Source organism: Chenopodium quinoa, unplaced genomic scaffold (genome assembly GCF_001683475.1).
Source record: "Chenopodium quinoa cultivar QQ74 unplaced genomic scaffold, ASM168347v1, whole genome shotgun sequence".
NCBI classification, from domain to species: domain Eukaryota; kingdom Viridiplantae; phylum Streptophyta; class Magnoliopsida; order Caryophyllales; family Amaranthaceae; genus Chenopodium; species Chenopodium quinoa.
In genome coordinates this window covers 59188-81204 of record NW_018743693.1, presented here as the reverse complement: position 1 = coordinate 81204, position 22017 = coordinate 59188, and the positions used below count along the sequence as shown (strand labels likewise).

At 37.1% G+C, this 22017-nt stretch overlaps 1 protein-coding gene and 2 pseudogenes across 1 annotated transcript; 1 reads left to right on the top strand and 2 right to left on the bottom strand.

Moving 5' to 3' along the window:
• The first annotated feature begins 342 nt into the window (after positions 1-342).
• LOC110683937 lies at positions 343-3345 on the top strand (annotated as a pseudogene).
• A 1082-nt stretch (positions 3346-4427) lies between these two features.
• On the bottom strand, positions 4428-10611 carry LOC110683935 (annotated as a pseudogene).
• Positions 10612-11597: 986 nt separating this feature from the next.
• On the bottom strand, positions 11598-16710 carry LOC110683941 (heat shock cognate 70 kDa protein 2-like). The gene is made up of 2 exons (XM_021860337.1): positions 16157-16710; positions 11598-13542 (listed from the first exon to the last, which is right to left on the bottom strand). The coding sequence occupies exons 1-2, from the start codon at positions 16371-16373 to the stop codon at positions 11837-11839; spliced, it is 1923 nt and encodes a 640-aa protein (XP_021716029.1). The 5' UTR covers positions 16374-16710; the 3' UTR covers positions 11598-11836.
• Positions 16711-22017: the final 5307 nt, after the last annotated feature.

Here is a 22017-nt window from a genome sequence, read left to right as displayed (position 1 = left end):
AAAAAAAGAGGAATAATAATTAAAGGACAGAGAGAGTAGTGCCAGTCTACAACATTGGGGAAAAAGAATTAATACTACAGTCCGTACGTACATTACCCAAAAGTTTACTTAAATAACTGAAAAAAAAGAAAGAAAGAAAGGAAGAAAGAAAAGGATTGAAAAGAGGAGTATAGAGATTACTCAGATTAGAGAAAAGAGGGAGACCATCCTGTAAAAACTGCAGCTTAAGTAGTGAAGTGGCAGAAGTGCAGCTCAATTTTCTCTCTCTTCTACAAATATAACCGTAAATGATAACAACATCATCAATCAAACTGCTTTTTGGTAGTTCTATTTCTACCTAAAATGCAAGCTACAGCTGAAACTCCGTCGCCGGCGATAGGAATCGATCTCGGGACGACGTATTCATGTGTTGCAGTTTGTCAAAATGGAAGGGTCGAAATAATTCCCAACGATCATGGTAATAGAACGACGCCGTCTTGTGTTGCCTTTACACCCACTGGACGCCTTATTGGAGAAGCTGCCAAGTATCAAGCTGATATTAATCCTTCCAATACTATTTTTGGTAACTTTATTGTTCTTTTATTTAAAGATTTATTCAGCAGATTTTACAATTAATTGCTTTCTATTGTTATCTTGAATATGAACATTTATTAATAGGTGCTTTTGATGTTGTTGAGTGTTGGACTTATTACTTTATATAGTTCATTCAACGATTCTAGTTATTAAATTATTTAATCTTCTATCTTGATTATTGGATACAAGTTTTTGATTTTTTTGTTGATATTTGGGTTTTGATTTTTTGTTTTTACAAAATTATGGGATTTCTTGATGATTAATGCTTAGGCAGCTAAAATATTGGGTTTGATTATTCAGGATAGACATCAAATTTGTAAGAAAAAGTCAAGTAAAATGAGGAATGTAATTGAAATGTCTTTTTTGGGAAGATTATGAAAAATTTAATTGTCCTTATTGAAAAAAATGAAAGAAGCAATTTTCTTGATGGAGGGTAGTAATGATTGTCAAATTAGGTGGAAGTGCATTATAAAATTTTGTAAAGAATATATGAAATCACTGGATAAAATGTGTGTGCAAATTACAGAAGTTACCATAAAATGGCTATAAATTACACAACTACGAGAAGCAAATAATTCATGTATTAAATTTTTTTGTAGACTTCGAAAAATATTTCTAGTGAGGCAAGTTTTTTTGGGTGTCATGACTCATGATGTTGATCTTGATGTTATGTTCTAATTATCGAATTATGTCATACTAGCTAGCATTCATTTACTGAATTAGTTTGGCTTTATTCTCTTCTGTTGTTGCGAATTGTATGGCCGTTTGGACTAGCTATTGTAAAGGGTATGATGACTCCATTTGAACAATAATGTTTCTGAACTTATTATTCAATAGAAAAGAAAATGAATTGTTTTGTGAGTAATCTAATAATTTTCTTATGTGATTGATTTGAAGATTTTGAATATATTGATCCCTTAATGTGACATTGTATTATGTAGTTCAATTTTCTGTATGCTGTCAAAGTTCATTGATGTTCACATATGTCTGGATCTGGATCAGAGATTTAGAGTTTATTTCACTGCATTTTCATCCTTTTCTTTCCGCAACAAAGTAACTAGTTCATTAGTATTCATTGAATAGCAATTTATAGTATTGATTACAGGGCTTTATTATCTTCATACTCCATGGAAGTAAATTACTTTAATTTGGTTATGCAATCATCCACTGTGTCTTCTTGAATAGCAGATGTAAAGAGGCTAATAGGCAGGAAATCGAATGATGAAGCTCTACTGAAAGACATGAAGCGTTGGCCATTTAAAGTCAATGCTGAAGAAATAAGACCCAAGATTGTGGTGACATACAAGGGTGAAGAGAAGTCATTTGTAGCTGAAGAGATTTCTGCTATGATCCTCTGCAGAATGACAGAAATCGCAGAGGCTTACCTTGGCACTTCTGTGAAGGATGTTGTTGTTACTGTTCCTGCTTACTTCAATAATGTACAGCGTCAGGCAACTAAGGATGCAGGAACAATTGCTGGACTGAATGTGATGCGCATTATCAATGAACCAACGGCTGCTGCCATTGCTTACGGCCTTAACAGGATGACTTATGATAGAAAGAATGTGTTGGTATTTAATCTTGGCGGAGGTACTTTTGACGTCTCATTGGTCATTATTGAGAATGCAAAATTTGAAGTCAAATCAGTAAGTGGAGACACCAACTTGGGAGGAAGAGACTTTGACAACAGAATAATTGAAACACTATGTGACTGAGATTCAGAGAAAGTATGGAAAGAACATTAGAGAGAATTATTAGGGCTATTGAGAAGCTAAGAGCTGCTTGTGAAAGGGCAAAAAGAATCCTGTCTACAGCAACGTCAACTAGTATTGTGATTGATGACCTTTTTCGAAGGCTTTGATTTTTCTTCAACCATTACTCGTGGTCACTTTCAGAAGTTGAATATGGAGCTGTTTGAGGAGTGTTTATGCCTCTGTTTGTAAATGTTTAGTTGATGCTAACTTTGATGAAGATGATATTAATGAAATTCTTCTAGTTGGTGGGTCAAGCAGGATTCCGATGGTTCAGCAGCTGTTACAAGGTGTTTTCTGTGGGAAGGAGCTTTGCAAAAGCATTAATCCTGATGAGGCTGTTGCCTATGGTGCTGCCGCCCAGGCTGCAGTCCTGAGTGGTACAGATCACATGAGTTTTTCGGTTGTTGATGTCACTCCATACTCTCTTGGCATTGAGGATTGTTATGATCCTGAAGACAAGGGTGTTATGATTCCGAGAAACACTCCAATCCCAACAAGGATGCAAAAACTACTTTGTACTACAGAGGACAACCAATGCACAGCTTCATTTAAGGTTTTTGAAGGTTGGGGATCCAAAGTCAAAGACAATTATTCATTGGGTGTTTTTAAACTCCCTAATATTGCTCCTGGACACAAAGGCGTTCCTAAAGTAAACATCTGTTTTGAAATCGACGCTGATGGCATTTTGAAATGTTTTAACCAAGAATTGGAAACTGGAAGTACGAATGGAATTCCATTTTTAAATCAATGTGGGCGATTGTCAGAGAAAGAAGTCGATAAGATGATGCAGGATGCTGCAAAGTTCAAGCTCGAGGATGATTGGCAAGGTCTAAGGGTTAAAGCCAGGAATGATTTGGAGAACTACACTAAAACTATAGCTGACATGCTCAGAGATCATGGTAAGAAGATTAAGCTCAAGGACAGGCGGAAAATGAGTAAAGCTATTGAGAAGACCATGCTATGGATAGATTGGAATTATCTTCACACAGAAAAGCATGGACATTTGAGGAAAAGATGAGAGAGCTACAGAGCATTTGTGACCCTCTTGTTGCAAGCATGCGACCGAATGATGGTGCTGGGGCAAGTGGCACCTAGTGATTCCCGATACTTGGATTGTTGACATTAATGATAAAGCGTGTACTTATTACCCCAGTACTAATCTGCTACGAAAATTAATTCATTTTTTCCTTTTTTCCTGTTTTTTTTGGTATTCTATTTCCACTTTAACTAGGATAGTCTAGATATTTTAGCCTCTTACGTCTATGTATATATGACTATCAAGCTTGAATTGAAGCCGATATGGAAAAATTTTAGCCTGGTTTTCTTTATGAGATATATCAGATTTTGCTGTTAGCCAAATTCTGTACTATTTCTGAATGGCTTGGATGGTTAAATCAGTGAGAAATAATGTGGACTATCATTAATGGACTGGATTAGTAAACAACAGTAGTATATATTCTGGTGAAAGATTGTACAGAATATAAAGAGATATGATCTGAGGCTAGGTTGCAATAAGAAAGCTGTATAAATGTGTCAGTCTTTTAATGACTCTGTAGATAGACAAGCCTCCTAGCCTTGCGTGGTAAGCCGATTATTGTAAGTCTACTCATACAAGAAATGTTGGTTAACTAAAAATTGAGACCCTCTCTGTATGTACCTTCCACGGCAACAAGAAAGCTCCAGTTTTATTTGTTAACACGGTGTCAATACTGAATATACAAGATCACATCGAACCACTTCTATATTTACAACTTCATCATATGTTCATTCAACACACTTGAAGACTAGATCAGATGAATTCCTCATCTGCAGAACCAAAACACTGTACTACAAAACAGTACAAAACAGAAAAGCAGCAGCAAGCATTACAATGTTAAATAATGCTAGAAAATTGCTCAAATTGATATGTACTAGTACATCAGAGATAACAAAAGAAAATGTGTGTCTTTCTGAGTCCAACATATGCAACACCAGTAAATCATACCAAGCATTAAGCTACAAAAATCGTGTAATTCATGGAAAAGCAAAAGCCGTAGTTAATTAACCAACTTCGATGACCTATACATTAATTCATATCAGGATGCATGGCAGGACCAGCAGTCAGCGACCTTCCAGTTCAGTCATTTGCATTTGTGCAATAAGAGGATTGCAAATGCCTTCAAGCTCTTTCAATTTCTCTTCAAACATACAAGCCTCGACGAGATGGGAATTCCAGTCCAGCCATTGCAACGTCTTCTCAATAGCATCTTCCATCTTTTTCTTGGCTTGCGTATGAACTTTGTTCTCACTATCTTGCACCAAATCCAATATGTTATCAGCATAATTCTCTAAGGAAAATCTTGCTTTGGCCGCCTTCTTGTTTTCCATGTCATCAGCTAAGTATTTCCTAGCATCCTTAGCCATCCTATCCAGCTCCACCTTTGACAACTTCCCACTATGGTTAGTAATGGTAATCCTGTCCTGTTTTCCAGTGTTTATTTCTGTTGCTGACACAGCCAGAATACCATTGGCATCAACTTCAAAGGTGGCAGTCACCAATACATCACCTTTTGGAGCAGGAGGAAGCCCTGAAAGAGTAAACCCGCCTAAGAAGTTATTTTCCTTCCCAACAGGCCTCTCCCCTTCATACACATCAAAATCCAAGCTAGTCATATTGTTCCGGGGAGTTGTAAGTCCATGGCGTACCTTTTTTGTTGGAATGGTTGTGTTTCTTGGTATTATGACACATAGACCACCACCATAAAGTTCAATGCCTAGAGATAAAGGGGTGACATCTATCAATACACAGTCATTATTTATACGTGCTTTACTCAAGATTGCAGCTTGAATAGCTGCACCATAGGCAACAGCCTCATCAGGGTTAATGTTTTTGCACAACTCTTTACCATTGAAGAAATCTTTCAACAGCTTTTGTACCTTCGGAATCCTAGTTGATCCACCAACAAGGATTATATCATGAACATCTCTCTTTTCAATCTTGGCATCCGTTAAGCATTTGTCTACAGAATCCATGCAGTCTGTAAACAAATCAATGTTCAACTTTTCAAATTTGGCACGGGAGATGGTCGATTTGAAATCAGTATATTCATAAAGGCAGTCAATGTCAATAGTAGCCTCCGAGCTTAATGAGAGGATCCTTTTTGCCCTTTCACATGCAGCTCTTAGCTTCCCAAGAGCCCTAGGGTTGTTACTCATGTCCTTTTTATACTTCCTTTTGAACTCAGCCACAAAGTGGTTAACCATTTTATTATCGAAATCCCCTCCTCCAAGGTGGGTGTTCCCACTTATTGCTTTCACTTCAAATACATTGTTCTCAATCCTAACCAAAGATACATCAAAAGTCCCCCCGCCAAGATAAAAAACCAACACATTCTTCTCAATCTCTTTGTTGTCAGCAATCATCTTGTCAAGGCCATAGGCAATGGCTGCAGCTGTAGGCTCATTTATGATACGCGGTACATTAAGTCCAGCAATGGTGCCAGCATCTTTAGTTGCCTGACGTTGCAAATCATTAAAGTACGCAGGAACAGTAACAACGACATTTTTCACTTCCTTACCAAGATAGGCCTCTGCAATCTCTTTCATCTTCATAAGGATCATTGAAGATATCTCCTCAGCAGAAAATTGTTTTTCTGAACCCTTGTAGGTGACCACAAACATCGGCTTATTGTCTTTAGAGGGAATAACCTTAAAAGACCAGAGTTTTATGTCACTTTGCACTGTTTCATCAGTAAATCTTCTTCCAACAAGCCTCTTTGCTTCTGTAATATATACTAGTAGAATAATTAGAGAATGTAACTAGAAACTGAATTGAAAATGTAAATATAAAAGAAGAAAATGGAGTATATGACCGTGCAATTTATGTAAAAAAAATGTCCTTAATTAATAGCTACAAACTAATGCACATTGTTGCAACAACATTATTTTCTAAAAAATCGAACATTTTTTCCAACATGATGCAATTTTCTCGAAATATTATCTGCTGCTTGGCAATTTAGCACCCAATATTAAACTTTTGAAAGGTTATTGAGAGATGGATAAACATAAGTCTGAAATAATTCACTTCCTTAATTCCTCAAGACACTTTCACAGTTCACTTACAAATAATTAAGGCTAGACATTGTCCATACAGCTTCCTCGGTCGGGTTTTAAATAAAGCTAAAAGCAGAGAAAGATTATGCACCTTACTAAACATTTAGAGAAATTGACATAGATTCTTCAGTCTTAAACATTCTTCATATTTTTTGGATTAATCTTTGATTAAGAATACTGATTAACACCAATAATTACATGAATGAAAATTGACTTTGAGAGTACCAGCTTCATCTTGGATTTAATTATTCTCAAAAGAACACCTATGTAGTAACATTATGTCCCCTCAAAAAAAAAAAAAAATGTAGTAACATTATGTTCCATTAATTGAAATTCAATTAAATCAACTACAGAGTAAATTATCATGTTCACAAAAACACAGAATTAACTAATTACTCTAGCAAAAATTCTATTATTGTGGAAAAAAATTCTCTACTTAACTAACTACAACCAACTTTTTTTTTTTGACACAACCAACTTTAATCAGTATGATTAGTTTAAACTCTTAATCAGCAGTAAATTAAAAAATACAAAGTATGAAAGAAAGAAAGAAACTTGGAGGATGGAGAAAAAGTACCAAAGATGGTATTAGTAGGATTAGTGGTAGCCTGGTTGACAGAAGCGTCGCCAATAAGGCGTTGAGTTTGAGTAAAAGCGACACAAGAAGGCGTCGCTCTGTTTCCTTGTTCATTGATAATGATTTCAACACGATTATTCTGCCAACTCCAACACAAGAGTAAGTGGGTTCCTAGATCGATTCCTATTGCTGGCCAATTTTATTTGTCATCACCATCGCCATCGCCTTTGCATCCCATCTTCAGTGTTCAATCTACTTTTTGGCGTCGGAAATTTGAAAAAAATCGTCGGGAATTCTAGTAGAGGAAACAATTTGTGTTGACTATTTATTGATTCTTTTTTTTTTTTTTTTGAAAGAACTATTTATTGAATCTTAAACTCTTTTTTTTTTTTTTTTTTTTTCATAGGGGACTCTTTATATCAGGCTAAATACTCCCACATATATATAATCTTTCCTTAATTAGTCATGATCATGAATTCATGACAGAGTAGAATATCTATTTGCTTAAGTTGTCAATGCATTAATTGTTTAACCTACCTATTCCTTACAAAAATTATAAATTAAATAAAAATAAAAAAATGAAAACAAACTGAATGGATTTGATAGAAAGAAAGGCTTGTAAGAGTCAACTAGCTATTAGAACATCAGTAGAATATCCCAATGTCTAGATTGGGTTAGGACTATTCTGGTTTATCTCGGCAATGACAGGATCACAAATGTTCTTGAGCTCATTTAGCTTCTCCTCAAACTTAGAAGCCTCGCAAAGATTGCAATTCCAATCCATCCATTTACTCGTCTGTTCGATCATATCTTTCATTGTCCTGTCCTGCATCACAATTTCGCTCCCGCTCACCATATCCCACATGTTGTTGATAAAATTTTCTAAGTTAAACTTCTCTCTGGCCACCTTCTTCTGCTCCTCATCTTCTGCCCGGTACTTCTTGGCCGCCTCCTCCATCCTATCAATCTCCGCGCTTGATAGCCTACCACTATGGTTGGTGATGGTAATATAATTCTTGTTTACAGTACCTTTTTCTTCTCCTGTCACAGTCAAAATGCCATTTGCATCGATTTCAAACGACATGAGTATCTTTACAGCACCTTTTGAAGATGGGCAAATGCCTCGAACATCAAATTTACCCAAACAATAGTTTTTCTCTGCAATGAGTCTCTCCCCCTCGTAAACAGAAACTGGCACCCTGGTTTGATTGTTTTTTAACAGTCACATAAGTCGTCTCCATCCTTGTTGGAATTGGGGTGTTCCTTGGAATTACAACACTCATGTCACCACAAAACAGTTCAACGCCAAGAGATATTGGTGTGACATCCACAAGCAAAGTGCGTTGGCTATGTAGTATTACACCACTAACGATTGCAGCATGTATGGAAGCCCCAGAGGCAACTGCCTCCTCTGGATTAAGGCTTTTACAAAGCTCCTTTCCATCAAAAAATTCTTTAATTAGCTGTTGTACCTAGGTATCCTAGTTGACCCACCCACAAGAACGACATCATGAATAGCCTTCTTTTCCATCTTGGCATCCTGCAAACACTTTTCGATTAAGTCCATACATTCCCTGAACAAATCCATGTTCAACTTCTCAAATTGGGCACGGGAGATGGATGAAGAGAAATCAATACTCTCATTAAGGCAATCTATTTGTATAACTGCCTCAAAGGAGGATGAAAGTGTGCTCTTTGCCCTCTCACAGGCAAATCTCAACCTTGTAAGGGCTCTTGGATTTTTAGTTATGCCCTGATTGGACTTCCTCTGAAACCTCGGCCACAAAATAGTTCACCAATCTGTTGTCAAAATCCCCTCCACCCAAGTGTGAGTTCCCACTTATAGTCTTAACTTCGAATAAATCTTTCCCGAGAGTTACCAAAGATACATCAAAAGTCCCTCCACCAAGATCGAAAAACTAGCACATTTCTCATAGCCCCTTTGCAATGAACAGCCTTCTTCTCAAGATAATAAGCAATGGCAGCAGCAGTTGGCTCGTTGATGATACTCAAGACATTAATTCCAGATATTGTTCCAGCGTCTTTAGTTGCCTGGCGCTGTGAATCATTAAAATAGGCAGGCACAGTTATTACAGCATTCTTTACTTCTGCGCCGAGGTAGGCTTCTGCAGTATCTTTTAGCTTCATGAGGATCAAGGAAGATATCTCTTCGGCAGTAAAATGTCTCTCTTCACCCTTATATTTGACCACAATCATAGGCTTATTGTCTTTATAAGGGCAGGAAAGAACCTTTAAAGGCCAGAGTTTGATGTCACTTTGTACCGTTTCATCTGTAAAACTCCTACCAATCAGCCTCTTTGCATCTGTCATAGATAAATGATGAGAATTCAGAATGTGAAGTTCAAGAAACATGATGTCAAATAAAGGGATGGAAACTGTAAATGATGGTGTGAGAAGCTGAATATTCTAATAATTCCAAAGAGTAATTACAGAAAACAGTACTTAATCTAGGATCACTGAACAATTGTGTAACTTTGACTAGAATCCTCTCAACACTTTGTACTTAAATTAAAGGCGGCACATTGTAAACATGGAATAATCATGAAGAATGATTAGTTTAATTTAATGTGGACGAGTCATTACTCATCATTTCTCACACTCCTTCTAAACTACTCATTTTCTACTCTAGGAGTTTGTTTAGTACACTTTTCCTCAAGTAAAATTGATCAGTTTGATCTGTTTGATGGTATAGTAAACAAATTTTAATACAAGTTTTTCCATTGGTTTTAAAACTCTTAGATTGGTATCTAATGCATTCCAAATTCCATTTGCATCCTTCTAACTTTCAATAAAATTTGTAACAAGAAAGGGAAATAGTATAACCTGTTTTAAACTTTTTAGAATACATTTCAAGTAGTTTCTTGTTTCCTACTCACAATATGTCTGAAATTCTTTCTTCTTTTTTTAACATTAGCCTTGTTTTATTTTCCTTTTACCTAATCTGAATTGTTTGTACTGTACTTAGAAATTGCTTATACTTATTTATATCAATTAAAACAAAGAGAATGATTTTACTTATTAATTCAAACTTATCTTTAGTTATGTCTCAAAGGCTGATGAAAGTTTTAAAATCTACATTTACTTCTAATGATTAAAAATGATTTATTACTTAAATATTTTTGTTGAGGTTTAAAAGAACATACAAGGTAAGTAATGACAATTGCCAACAAGTTAACTTAAGTCTATTCAAATAGATCTAAGATGTACAAGCTAAGTAGTTATTTAGTTTACCAAAAGGTTAGAATGTAAACAGACAAACAGTACGAGTAAATTGTAATTGAAGTTGTAATAATATTGAAGATAATCATGTTTAGAAGAGAAAGAGTACCAAATATAGTATTGGTAGAGTTTACACTAGCCTGATTCTTGGCAGCTTCACCAATGAGGCGCTCATTTTGAGTGAATGCAGCCCAAGAAGGCGTAGTTTGGTTACCCTGATTGTTAGTTATTATCTCAACATGATCGTGCTGGCAAACTCCCACACATGAGTACGTTGTTCCGAGATCAATTCTTATTGCCTGCCAATTTCCTTCTCCTTCTACTTCGCTTCCCATCATGTACAATTTGCTATTTGTGTTCGAGTTTTAGCGTCAGAAATTGGGAAAGAAAAGAAAAAAAAAAAAAAAACAAAATTAAAAAATTGGAGCAAAGTTTTTTTTTTTTTTTTTTTTTTTTTTTTTTTTTTTTTTTTTGTAACCTTGGCAGAATTTGACTTGAATGAAATAAATGAGAAAATACAAGTGGTCTATGCTAGCAAATTTCGGTTTTGTATTCATATATTACTGATCGGTTTTATAAAATTAGTAGGATGATATTGCCAAATCACAAATTCCGGTCCAAACTTTGTTAAATGAAGGAAGCTAGCTTGACAATGGCGCTCTTCTCTCTCCTCTCCCTTCACTGCTGACCTTACTTCTGCCACTATATTCAGACACTCAGCGATTCCAAATGTGAAACCACTCCACCACCACCACTACCACCATCACAACCACCGTTATCTTCCTTTTTACCACCATTAAGAGTAGCCATTCCAAATCATAGTTTGAAATGATCTACTATCATTACAATAACTAACTAGTGACTCTACACAAGTTCTTTATGTTAACCTTAGATGGAAAGCTAGGCTAAATTTTTTGTTATGCCAGCTTACAGCTACAATAGTATCTACAAAGGCTGGCTGCATGAGCAACACTCAAAATACAAACAATAATCATCTGCTTTCGAACACCTTTCATGGCGTACTTGCCAATGGCGAATCAGACATTACTAAAGAATAAATGAATAATGACTGTGTGTGACATTCACATACAGAATTTAGGAGGGCATGGGGCTAACACACAAAGTCAGTACTCAATACCAAAGAAAATGCAGGGAAAATAAGTTTCAATTAATGATTTCTCATTTGGGAGCATAACTACAAATGATCTAGAGACATACATTGCAGAATTAAACCTACCAACTTGAGCCTCAAAGCAATATAAACATCAAAATCAAGATCACTGAAATTACGATAGTCAAAAAGTGATTAAACAAACAACACTTTATTTTTTCCAAATCCATAGACCATAATCTATGCGCCATTGCTGAATACATGTTTAACTAGGAAACCAAAGATGCTTTAGTAAACCTTGATTCAATGACTCCCTTGGAAGCATAATTGTAAACGAGAGTTAAGACAAAAATAAATTTAGAGCCATCAAATTAGTACTTGTAGCTTCAGATAATGATTCCAGGCAATGGCGCATAGATACATGAGAATTCAAGAACCATAGAGCTAACCAATTAAGCAAAAGTAGCAGCCAGCAACTACAGAGTATGACTAATTTGTTTTGTCTAGATTGGCTCGATTTTGGGGATCACCTCTCAGATGGGAGTCGTTCTGGTGCATCTTAGCAATGACAGGGTCACAAATGTTCTTGAGCCCAGTCAACTTGTCCTCGAACTTACAAGTATCAGTAGCATCATGATTCCAATCCAGCCATTGAATTGTTTGCTCAATTGCATCTTCAATCATATTTTTGTCCTGCATCACAATCTTTTTCCAGAATTGACCACTCATGATATCCCACATTTTGCTGACATATATCTCCAAGTTGAACTTTGCTGTGGCCACCTTCTGTTTCTCCATATCCTCTGCCCTATATTTCTTGGCCTCTTTCACCATCCAATCAATCTCCTTGCTTGATAAGTTCCCGCGGTGGTTAGTGATGGTCATTTGATTTTTGTTTGTAGTGCCTTTTTCTTTTGCTGTCACGATCAAGATACCATTTTCATCAATTTCGAAGGACACAATTACTGCAGCAACACCTTTCGGGGCTGGGTTGATGCCACATAAATCAAATTTACCCAAGAAATTGTTGTCCTTGGCAATGAGTCTCTCTCCTTCATACACTGAAATTCCCATAATAGTCTGGTTGTCCCGTGCAGTAATGTAGTTTTGCACCATCTTTGTTGGGATCGGGGTGTTTCTTGGAATTATGACACTCATGTCACCATTATAAATATCAGTGCCAAGTGATAAGGGAGTGATATCTACAAGCAAAAAGCATCCTTTATGCCGAAAGCCACTCAATATTGCAGCATGAATGGCAGCCCCACAGGCAACAGCCTCATCTGGATTAAGGTTATTGCAGAGCTCTTTTCCATGAAATAAATCCTTTAAGAGCCGTTGGACTTTAGGGATCCTAGTAGATCCACCCACACAAACAACCTCATGAATATCCTCTTTTTCCATCTTGGCATCTTTCAAACACTTCTCTACCGGGTCCATAACATCACTGAACAAATCCATGTTCAACTTCTCAAATCGAGCACGGGAAATGGTTGAAGAAAAATCAATAGTCTCGTAAAGGCAATCTAATTGAATACTAGTCTCAGTAGTTGACGAAAGTGTCCTCTTTGCCCTTTCACAGGCAGCTCTCAACCTTGCAAGAGCTCTTGGGTTGCCACTTATATCTTGATTGTGCTTCCTCTTGAACTCAGCCACGAAATGGCTCACCAATCTGCTATCAAAATCCCCTCCTCCTAAGTGTGTGTTCCCGCTTATGGCTTTAACCTCAAACGAATCCTTAGCAAGATGTACCACAGACACATCAAAAGTCCCACCACCAAGATCAAAAACAAGAACATTTTTTGCAGCCTCTTTAATTTCAACAGCCTTCTTCTCAAGACCGTACGCAATGGCAGCAGCAGTTGGCTCGTTGATGATACGCATGACATTGATCCCTGCAATAGTGCCAGCATCTTTAGTCGCCTGTCGTTGCAGATCATTAAAGTAGGCAGGTACAGTGATGACAGCATTCTTTACTTCTGTACCAAGATAAACCTCAGCAGTTTCTTTCATCTTCATAAGGATCATGGCTGATATCTCTTCAGCAGTAAAATGCTTCTCTTCACCCTTATATGTGACCACAATCAAAGGTTTATTGTCTTTATGTGGGAAGGAAATAACTTTGAAAGGCCAGAGTTTAATGTCACTCTGAACTGTTTCCTCTGTAAACCGCCGACCAATTAGCCTCTTTACATCTGTTGTAGATTAAAAAGAAGAGAGTGAAGTTTAACTTGATCTTACAAAAATTACTTCATCAAAATCATTCAATAAATAAATGACTAGAAGACAGTCGAAAAAATTAATTTTCTTAGACTAATTAAGTATTTTTCCGTAAGAACAAAAGAGGTCCCTTGTGTATGATTATGACACAAATGCCAAAAATACTCTTTTTCTATTCAAAAAAAAAAAGTTCAAAGCATAAATTAATAAAAGTAGTTTTTGAAGTCTTGTAGATAATGTGAGAGGGCTGCATTGCTAGCATGGTGAGATCATTAAATGGTAGATCTTCCGGACAATTAGCATCTAATAGCATAAGATGGGAAATTATCAATAGTCATCAAAACCCCAAGAGGTAGTTTTTACGGCAATTTCATAAAATGCCATTGAATACTTAAAAAATTCACCAAATGTCATCGCGTTTTTCAAAATTCACCAAATGTCACTGAAGTTTAGTACAATATCACCATATGCCATTTTCGTTAGTTGACTGTCAGTGTCCATTAGTTGACCCCATCACTTGCCACGTGTCACCTTCTAATTAGTCCGTTTTTAAAAAAAATTAAAAAATAACAAAAAATTAAAAATTAAGAAAAAAAAACAAAACTTGCTGCCACCGGCCCATTCCGGCCACCCCACTGCCAGATCCTCGTGCCGCCGAGGCCAGCACCGGTAGCTTGTCGACGGCCAGCACCCACCCAAAACCCCATTCCCCTCCCCTTTTCGATTTCGGCCATCCCACCCAAAACCCCATTTCCCTCCCCTTTTCGATTTCCGGCCACCACACCCAAAACCCCCTTCCCCTCCCCTTTTCGTTTCCGGCCACACACCCATACAACCCACACCCTCAAAATCCGGCAGCCCCCTTCCCCTCCCTTTCCTCGCACCCCCTTCGACTCTCAAAACCCGACTTCCCCCTTGGTTCGAATCATTGCCGCACCTTCAATGGCAGCCGCAATTTCATTAGAGTTTGGGTGGTTTAGGATTTTCGGGTGTGGGGTTGAGGGTTGCGTTTTGGGGTGGGGAAGGAGAGGGGATCAAATCGATACGTTTTGAGGATCGAAGGGGGTGCGAGGAAAGGGAGGGGAAAGGGGTGCGAGGAAAGGGAGCGAAAGGGTGCTGCCGGATTTTGAGGGTGAGGGTTGTGTGGGTGGGTGGCCGGAAACGAAAGGGGTGGGGAAAGGGGTTTTGGGTGGGGTGGCTGAAAATCGAAAAGGGGAGGTGAATGGGGTTTTTTTTTTTAAATCCTTCTTTTATTTTTTAAAAACGGACCAATTAGAAGGTGACACGTGGCAAGTGATGGGGTCAACTAATGGACACTGACGGTCAACTAATGAAAATGGCATATGGTCATATTGTACTAAACCTCAGTGGCATTTGGTGAATTTTGAAAAACGCGATGGCATTTAGTGAATTTTTAAGTACTCAATGACATTTCATGAAATTGTCGTAGTTTTTTAAAAATGTATCAAGTTTTTTTTTATGGAAGAATGTATCAACTTATAATGTAAATATACCATAATAAGTGACTTTTACAACCATTTCTTTTTAAATAGACTTGCAACCTCGAGTACTCGAACACTTAGGCACTTCATTTTAGTTCAAAATCATGGAAATTTTTCATAAAATAGCCAAGTCGAACACTTGGACACGTACCCATCTCGGACATGGGTACCCGAGTCTGAGTAACATAGCTTGCAACCTTTTTAATATCACTCTTTGGATTTTACCACCTTATACTTTTTTTTTTCCTCCTTTGGTTTTTAATACCTTAAGTTTATTTACTCATTAAATTTCATTACCTTAATCCGTTTCCGGCATCTAATCCGGCCAAGTGGGATCCACACTCACCGATTTTCTGTTTTCCCTCTTTTGCTGGATTTTCAATCAATAAACCCATGAACCCTCATATCATTCATATGGTGAAATTCAACCCAAAACTCAAAATCATTCCAACAAAATATGTAATGAGAGCCGAGCTTTACCCCCTTTCCCCCATTATTTGCTTGATTTTTAGCCCAATAGCTCTTAATTGAGCACTATCTGCATTAATTACCAAGTCATATTTTGAAAAATAATCAATTTGAAGAAATCCCCAATTTGCATAAGAACCCTAATTTTAGGTTTTGAGTAGAATAAAAATTAGTCATTTTCACCTATAACTAATATGAATTGTGTGGATAAATGAGTGCAATATCAAGTTTATTGTTTCATTTGGGCTCAATCTTAATAATTATAAAATTCCCAAATTTTCCACGAACCCTAATTACATAACTACAAATTAAAAGTACAGCATTTTTTATAATTTGGAATGCTGATATTCATCACCAATAGAAACGAAATCACTAATAAACCATTTGCCCTAAATTAATTTTTTATTTCGTCGAAAAGAATTTAGTTCCAGAAACAATTTGAAGTACTACCGGAACTTTGGCCGGAAAACAGGTTAAGTAGTGAAACTGTGAAACATAACAAGTTTAAAAAATTAAAGGCAAAAATAAAAATAAAAATAAAAGATGGTAAAAGTAAAAAAAAAAAAAAATAATAAATTCTAATTGAGTTAAATTTGAGTAGAAGAAGAAAAGAGAGTACCGTGAATAGTATTAGTAGGATTAAGACCAGCCTGATTCTTAGCAGCTTCACCGACAAGGCGCTCATTTAGGGTGAATGCAACCCAAGATGGCGTTGTTCTGTTTCCTTGATTGTTAGTGATTATCTCAACATGGTCGTGCTGCCAAACTCCCACACATGAGTAGGTTGTTCCGAGATCGATTCCTATTGCCGGCCATTCTCCTCCTTTCCCTTCCATTTTTACAGATTTTGAGAGATAGAAAGTGTGTAGTTGTGGAAATGGGTAAGAATAAGTTCAGTAGGTTCTATCCGCTTTTTTTTTTTCTGAATAAAAACTTGAGAGAAGCTGGGAGGAATGTGATTGTTTTCGATCTTGGTGGGGGTACTTTTGATGTATCTGGTCAGAATTGAAAAAGATGTATTTGAAGTGAAAGGAGTAACAGGGGATACTCACCTTGGTGGAAGTGATTTCGATTACACAATGGTTAATCACTTGGATTTTTTTTCCAAAGTGAGTTTAATTGACAAACAATTTTGTAAAGTAGACACGTGGTCAAACTATTTACCAAACTAAGGTTTCAGGGTAAAACGCTGTCTCGGACAGCGTTTTAAACCCTAATGTTTTTAAAAACTATTTACATGTTGACTTGTTTTTTTTAAAATTTTTTTTGTAATTTCTGATATTTAAAATGTTAAATAATAATAAAAAAAAAAATCAAATACACTAAAACGTTGACTGAGGCAGCGTTTAATTTAGAACATAAAACGCTGCCTAGGACAGTGTTTTATGTACATTTTTTTTTGTACATAAAACTTTTCCTGCTAGGCTGCAGCAGCCAATAGTCAGCAGCCTCCTCACTCCAAATTTAGCCCCCAACCCTCATTCAGCCACCACCCTCCACCACTCATTCAACCACCACCCTCCACCATCACCCTCCAACACCACCCCCACCACCAACCCCAACCTCAACCACCATCCCCACCGTCATTCACGATCCCCGACAACCTCCTTACCATTGACCACCACCTCCCACCACTTTTGCCCACCCTAAGCCACTTCAAACCACTCAAACCACCCCCAACAGCACTACAACCACCATGAACCGCCACATTTACCATGACCGGCCATCGCTTCTACCCTGTTTCACATTATGGAGCCCAAATGTTTTGTGTTTGCTATATATCGGCCTAGAATGATCTATTTTGACTGACATAAGTCCGATTTGGACAAATAAGGAAATTAAACTTCAAACCACACACAGATTCATTCAAAAAACATTTATTATATTAATAATGTAAGTGTTATATACAACATACTAGAAAATCCGATTACAGCAAATAAATCAAATAATACTATCCAGACTCATTTATTCGAGGTAACGGTTCTCTATCCTGTTTGTCGTTCCTCTATCTAACACGACGTCTCCTGTAATGAGTAATGGTGGTAAATGGGTCTCAGGGCGGTGGCGGGGTCTGCTGGCTGGACGACGGGTCCTCCTGAGTAGGTGTCGACGCAGAATTGTGGATGAGGTAATCCTCTGCGTCTCTAGGTGACGTAGGATCTCCTCCACCGCTAATCTAGGCGACCTCGAACTGTGAATGGACGGAGTGGCCTCCATGAATGTCCCGCGGGTGGACGAGACACCCATATCTCGCACCCGCTCGACCTAGGCTCTGGTGGGTTTGTCTGCAAGGGCGCCTGATAGTGCATCAACCATCGCCACCATATCCGCCGCCTGCAGAAATCATCGATCAATAAGTTGTATGATATAGAAATTTAAAAATTGATGAAAATAAGTATATTCACGTATCTGCTAATGACGTCAAAGGTTGGATGATAATGTGTGGATGGTGGCGTGTAGATGGGGTTGATGAAACGCCGTGTAATCCGCCTGTACCAGACCATGTATGGATCGTGAGGATCCATAACGCCTTGGATCGGATCACCGGCGACGACGAATTGAACTCCAACCGTTGCTGTCATAGGTCAATGTAACACCCATGCTCCACTAACCAGTTTATCTCCCCATTTCCCCGACGGTCAAATCCGTGCAAGCAGATACTAGTGTCACACTACTGCTAGGGGATGGGCTGGCGTAGTCCAAACTGTCGCATGACTCGATCGGGTAGGAGACTTTCCACAACCTCGAAACAGATCATGGGGGTCCTGACACGCCACTCTGCCCGATGATCTAGCAGACGTGTAGGCATGACATCAACTACGTCAGCTACATATGGATCCCATGTAATACCCCGTATTTTTATATGTATTTTAATTTAAATAAGTATTTTCTTAAAAGTATTTAAATAATTTGAAATGAATTATTTAGGGTTTTCATTAATTTAAAAAGAATGATTTGTATTAAAAGTGTGTTTTTAATTATTTAATAATCTTGAAAATAATTTTTTCATATGATTTAAAAATATTGGGGCATGTTATTTTATAAAAATATAATTTTTAAAAGTCAAAGTGTTAAAGAAAGTCAAAATCCTAGTTTAATTAGGATCTAGTTTGAGTAGGAAAGGGATTATTAAGGGTAGTAAGTAAGAGGTTATGAGAGAGGGTATAAATACCCATCATATGCCTAGGGTGGAGTGCACCCAAAGGTAAATTCTCTCTCTCCTCTTATTTCCTTTTCTCTTTAATTTTTCCTCTTCCCCTTTATTTTTAATCACGTTTTAATCACATTAAGATTCTAACTCGTCCGATTTTTACAAAAAAAAAATAGTGTTTTTTGTGTGTAAACAACGTTTTAATCAAAACTCACTACCAAACTCGTGGCCAAATTCAGCCTCTAAATATGGTTTTCGGACAATTTTTGATTTTTAACGAAGGTTTAATGTTCTAATATAATTTTCAAATTTAGTTTTTAATCAAAAAGCTCCAAATTGAAAACCCTAGGTTTCTAAATTAATGTTTATTGATGGAATTTGATTGTGGTTGATTAAAACTATTGTAATTAATGTTTTTAAACTAAATTACAGCAATTTTATAAGTTTTAATAATGCTGGATTTTTTTATAAATAAGCTATAATTAAGGTTCTTGAAAAGATTTTTAATTACCCATTAATTGGGAATAAAAGTAAGGGGTTTAAATTAAATTTCATATTATTTTAGAGGGTTTATGAGTGATTTAAAGAGAGTATATATTGCTCGAAATTTATGTGAAAGAGGTATTAATACTTCTTTGTAATTTTGGTTTGTAGGATACTTTTAAGTGAATGATTTTATTTAGTCGTGGCAATTTTGAGATCATATCAAGGTACGTTCGTGTACTTGGTAATGTATAAGTATATAGAAGCATGCTAGGTTTTGTTTAATTCATTCCAAGTAGTATCATGATAGGTGTTGGATGGAATGTGTTGATTGGATTGATGTTGGTGAATGATTTGTGATGTATGAATTGTTTATGGTGAATTGGTGATTGGAATTAATTATATTGGCATGTTGGATATGAACTGCACTTTTATTATTGTCATGTTAGAGAGCATGTTTAATTAAACGAAATGTTTAATTTGGTTTGAAATATGAAAAGGAAATTTTATTATGGTTCATATAATTTTTATTGAAGCTATAAGTATGAGGAATGAGCTATTTAAGTGTCTTAGTACACTTAGTACACATGAATAAATTTTATTGCGGTGCTTATTATGCACTTAAGGTGTTTATTGCGGTGCTTATTATGCACTTAAGGTGTTTCTAACACCGAGGGATAGGATTTGCGGTGCTTTATGCACTTAAGGTATTATTTAACACCGAGGTAGTTTAAAAAGGGTTCAACATTAAATTTATGTGGTCACTAATTATTCAAGAATTAAATTTGGAATATTTGATTGCTTAAATGAATTATAATGTTTGATTGTGTATGTTTTGAGAGTCATCATCACCAAGTTTAATAATATGTAAATAACATAAAGTGAAAGAGATTACGCACCAAAACTCTTGGAACGTATATACCTTGAGTATGAACATATGCGGGGAGTTATGCGACTTTATATTTGACCATAAATTCTATTGGGAGTACAAGACGCTGTATTTTCCTTTTCATTATTTGTTATACGCAGGATGACCAGTCACTTCATGTGACATTTATTTGCCTACCCGGTTAGCTCCCGGTGTAGTTTACCTCAATTTATTGAGGCAGGTAGTTGGTTGGAAACCCGTCCGATGCGTAATCAAAATTAAATGGACATTGGTATTTGTCTAGTTAGGTGTTGGGTGTCTTGTATGCTTGTGATCAGGTGCAACAAGGTAAGTTGTGTGTTGATAGGATAAAAGCATGTTAGTGTGTTTTATTACGCTTATGTACTCAGCATTGCTGATTGTGTGTTTGCATGTTTGTTTGGCCTTGTCTTTACCTTGGCCCTACGACGACCCATTTCTAATGGCGAGTAGTAGGGACAAGTAGAGAAAAGCTTTCAGGTGAAGAAGCATATCAAGCATGATGGGTTTGAGCGAAGAGGGTTACATGTTTCTTTGTTTGTTATTCATTGTACTGAATTATTTATGTAATTGTTGACACTAACATTAGTTAATGTTTATATTTACTTTGGTTTTAAAGGGGCCTTTTATGGTTCCAAGTTATTGTTTAAGTGTAAGTTGGTTTTAAAATTTGAGTTGATTTTATTAAACTTTATTTCATATGAGTTTTTAAAAGATAGTCTTCTGCTGTGTGTCTTTGATATTTGCCTTAGCCGTTTTCACGGTGGCGGTAATGTCTTAAATTTTCCTATTTCATATTTTAAAAAGGGCAAAACAGATATTTTAAAGGAAATAAATTTCTAGGGTGTTACATCCCATGTCATCTGCAATAACACATCAAAAGTAACACCGTAAATAGGTTAGTGCACAGACAGTATACAAATTAAATAAATGTTTACAAATTCCTTTTAAGTTACCACCCGATCCTCGGTGAGTCGGTCAAGGGCGTCCCGGTAGTACGGAAGACCCCTCTCCACATGCGCATGTGTCAATCTGGGACCACCCACCTATTACCAAAAAATGTTTTAGTTTGTCAACTAGCAAAATAAAACCACCATAGGTCTAAAATAATGACAACTGATACAAACCTGCAACCGTACGCCTTGTCAGGTGTAGGGTGCGGTGTAGCAACGTACGCCTGGTATTTCTCGTCTCGGTCCTGCTGGCCCTGATGATGTACATCCACTACAAGAAAACAGCTGGATTCCGACGGAAAAATTCCGTCGGAAACAAGCCTTCCGACGGAATTCCGTCGGAATTAGTCTGTCGCAATACCCTTTGTAGGAAATTCGACCTTTTCCGATGGAAATTCCGTCGGAAGGCTTGTTTTCGACGGAATTTCCGACGGATTTAATTCTGTCGGCGCTATTTTTGACTTTAATTGAAATTCCGTCACAATTTTTAAGACGGAAATTTCCGTCGAAGTTGGATAGGTTTCCGACGGAATTTTCCGTCGGAAGAGGTATATTCCGATGGAATTTTCAGTCGGAAGAGGTATATTCCAACGGAATTTTCCGTCGGAAGAGGAATATTCAGACGGAAATTTCCGTCAGAAGAGTCAATAAAAAAAATAAAAAAAAAAGCCAGCCCCCCACCCCACCTGCCCAGAAAAAAACCCCCACCCACACCCACCCAGACCACCCCCACCCACACCCACCCAGACCACTGTAATTCATCCACCCTACCTAACCAAACCGAAAACTAACCCAAACCAGCCACCTAGCTCGGATTCACCACAACCACCGTATCTCAACCTCGCCACCCCCACAACCCACAAAAACCAAAAAACCGAAACCACAAAATCGTAATCGAACCCACAAAAACCAAAGAATCGAAACCACAAAAACCACAAAATCGAAACCACAAAAACCACAAAAAACGAAATCGAAACCACAAAATC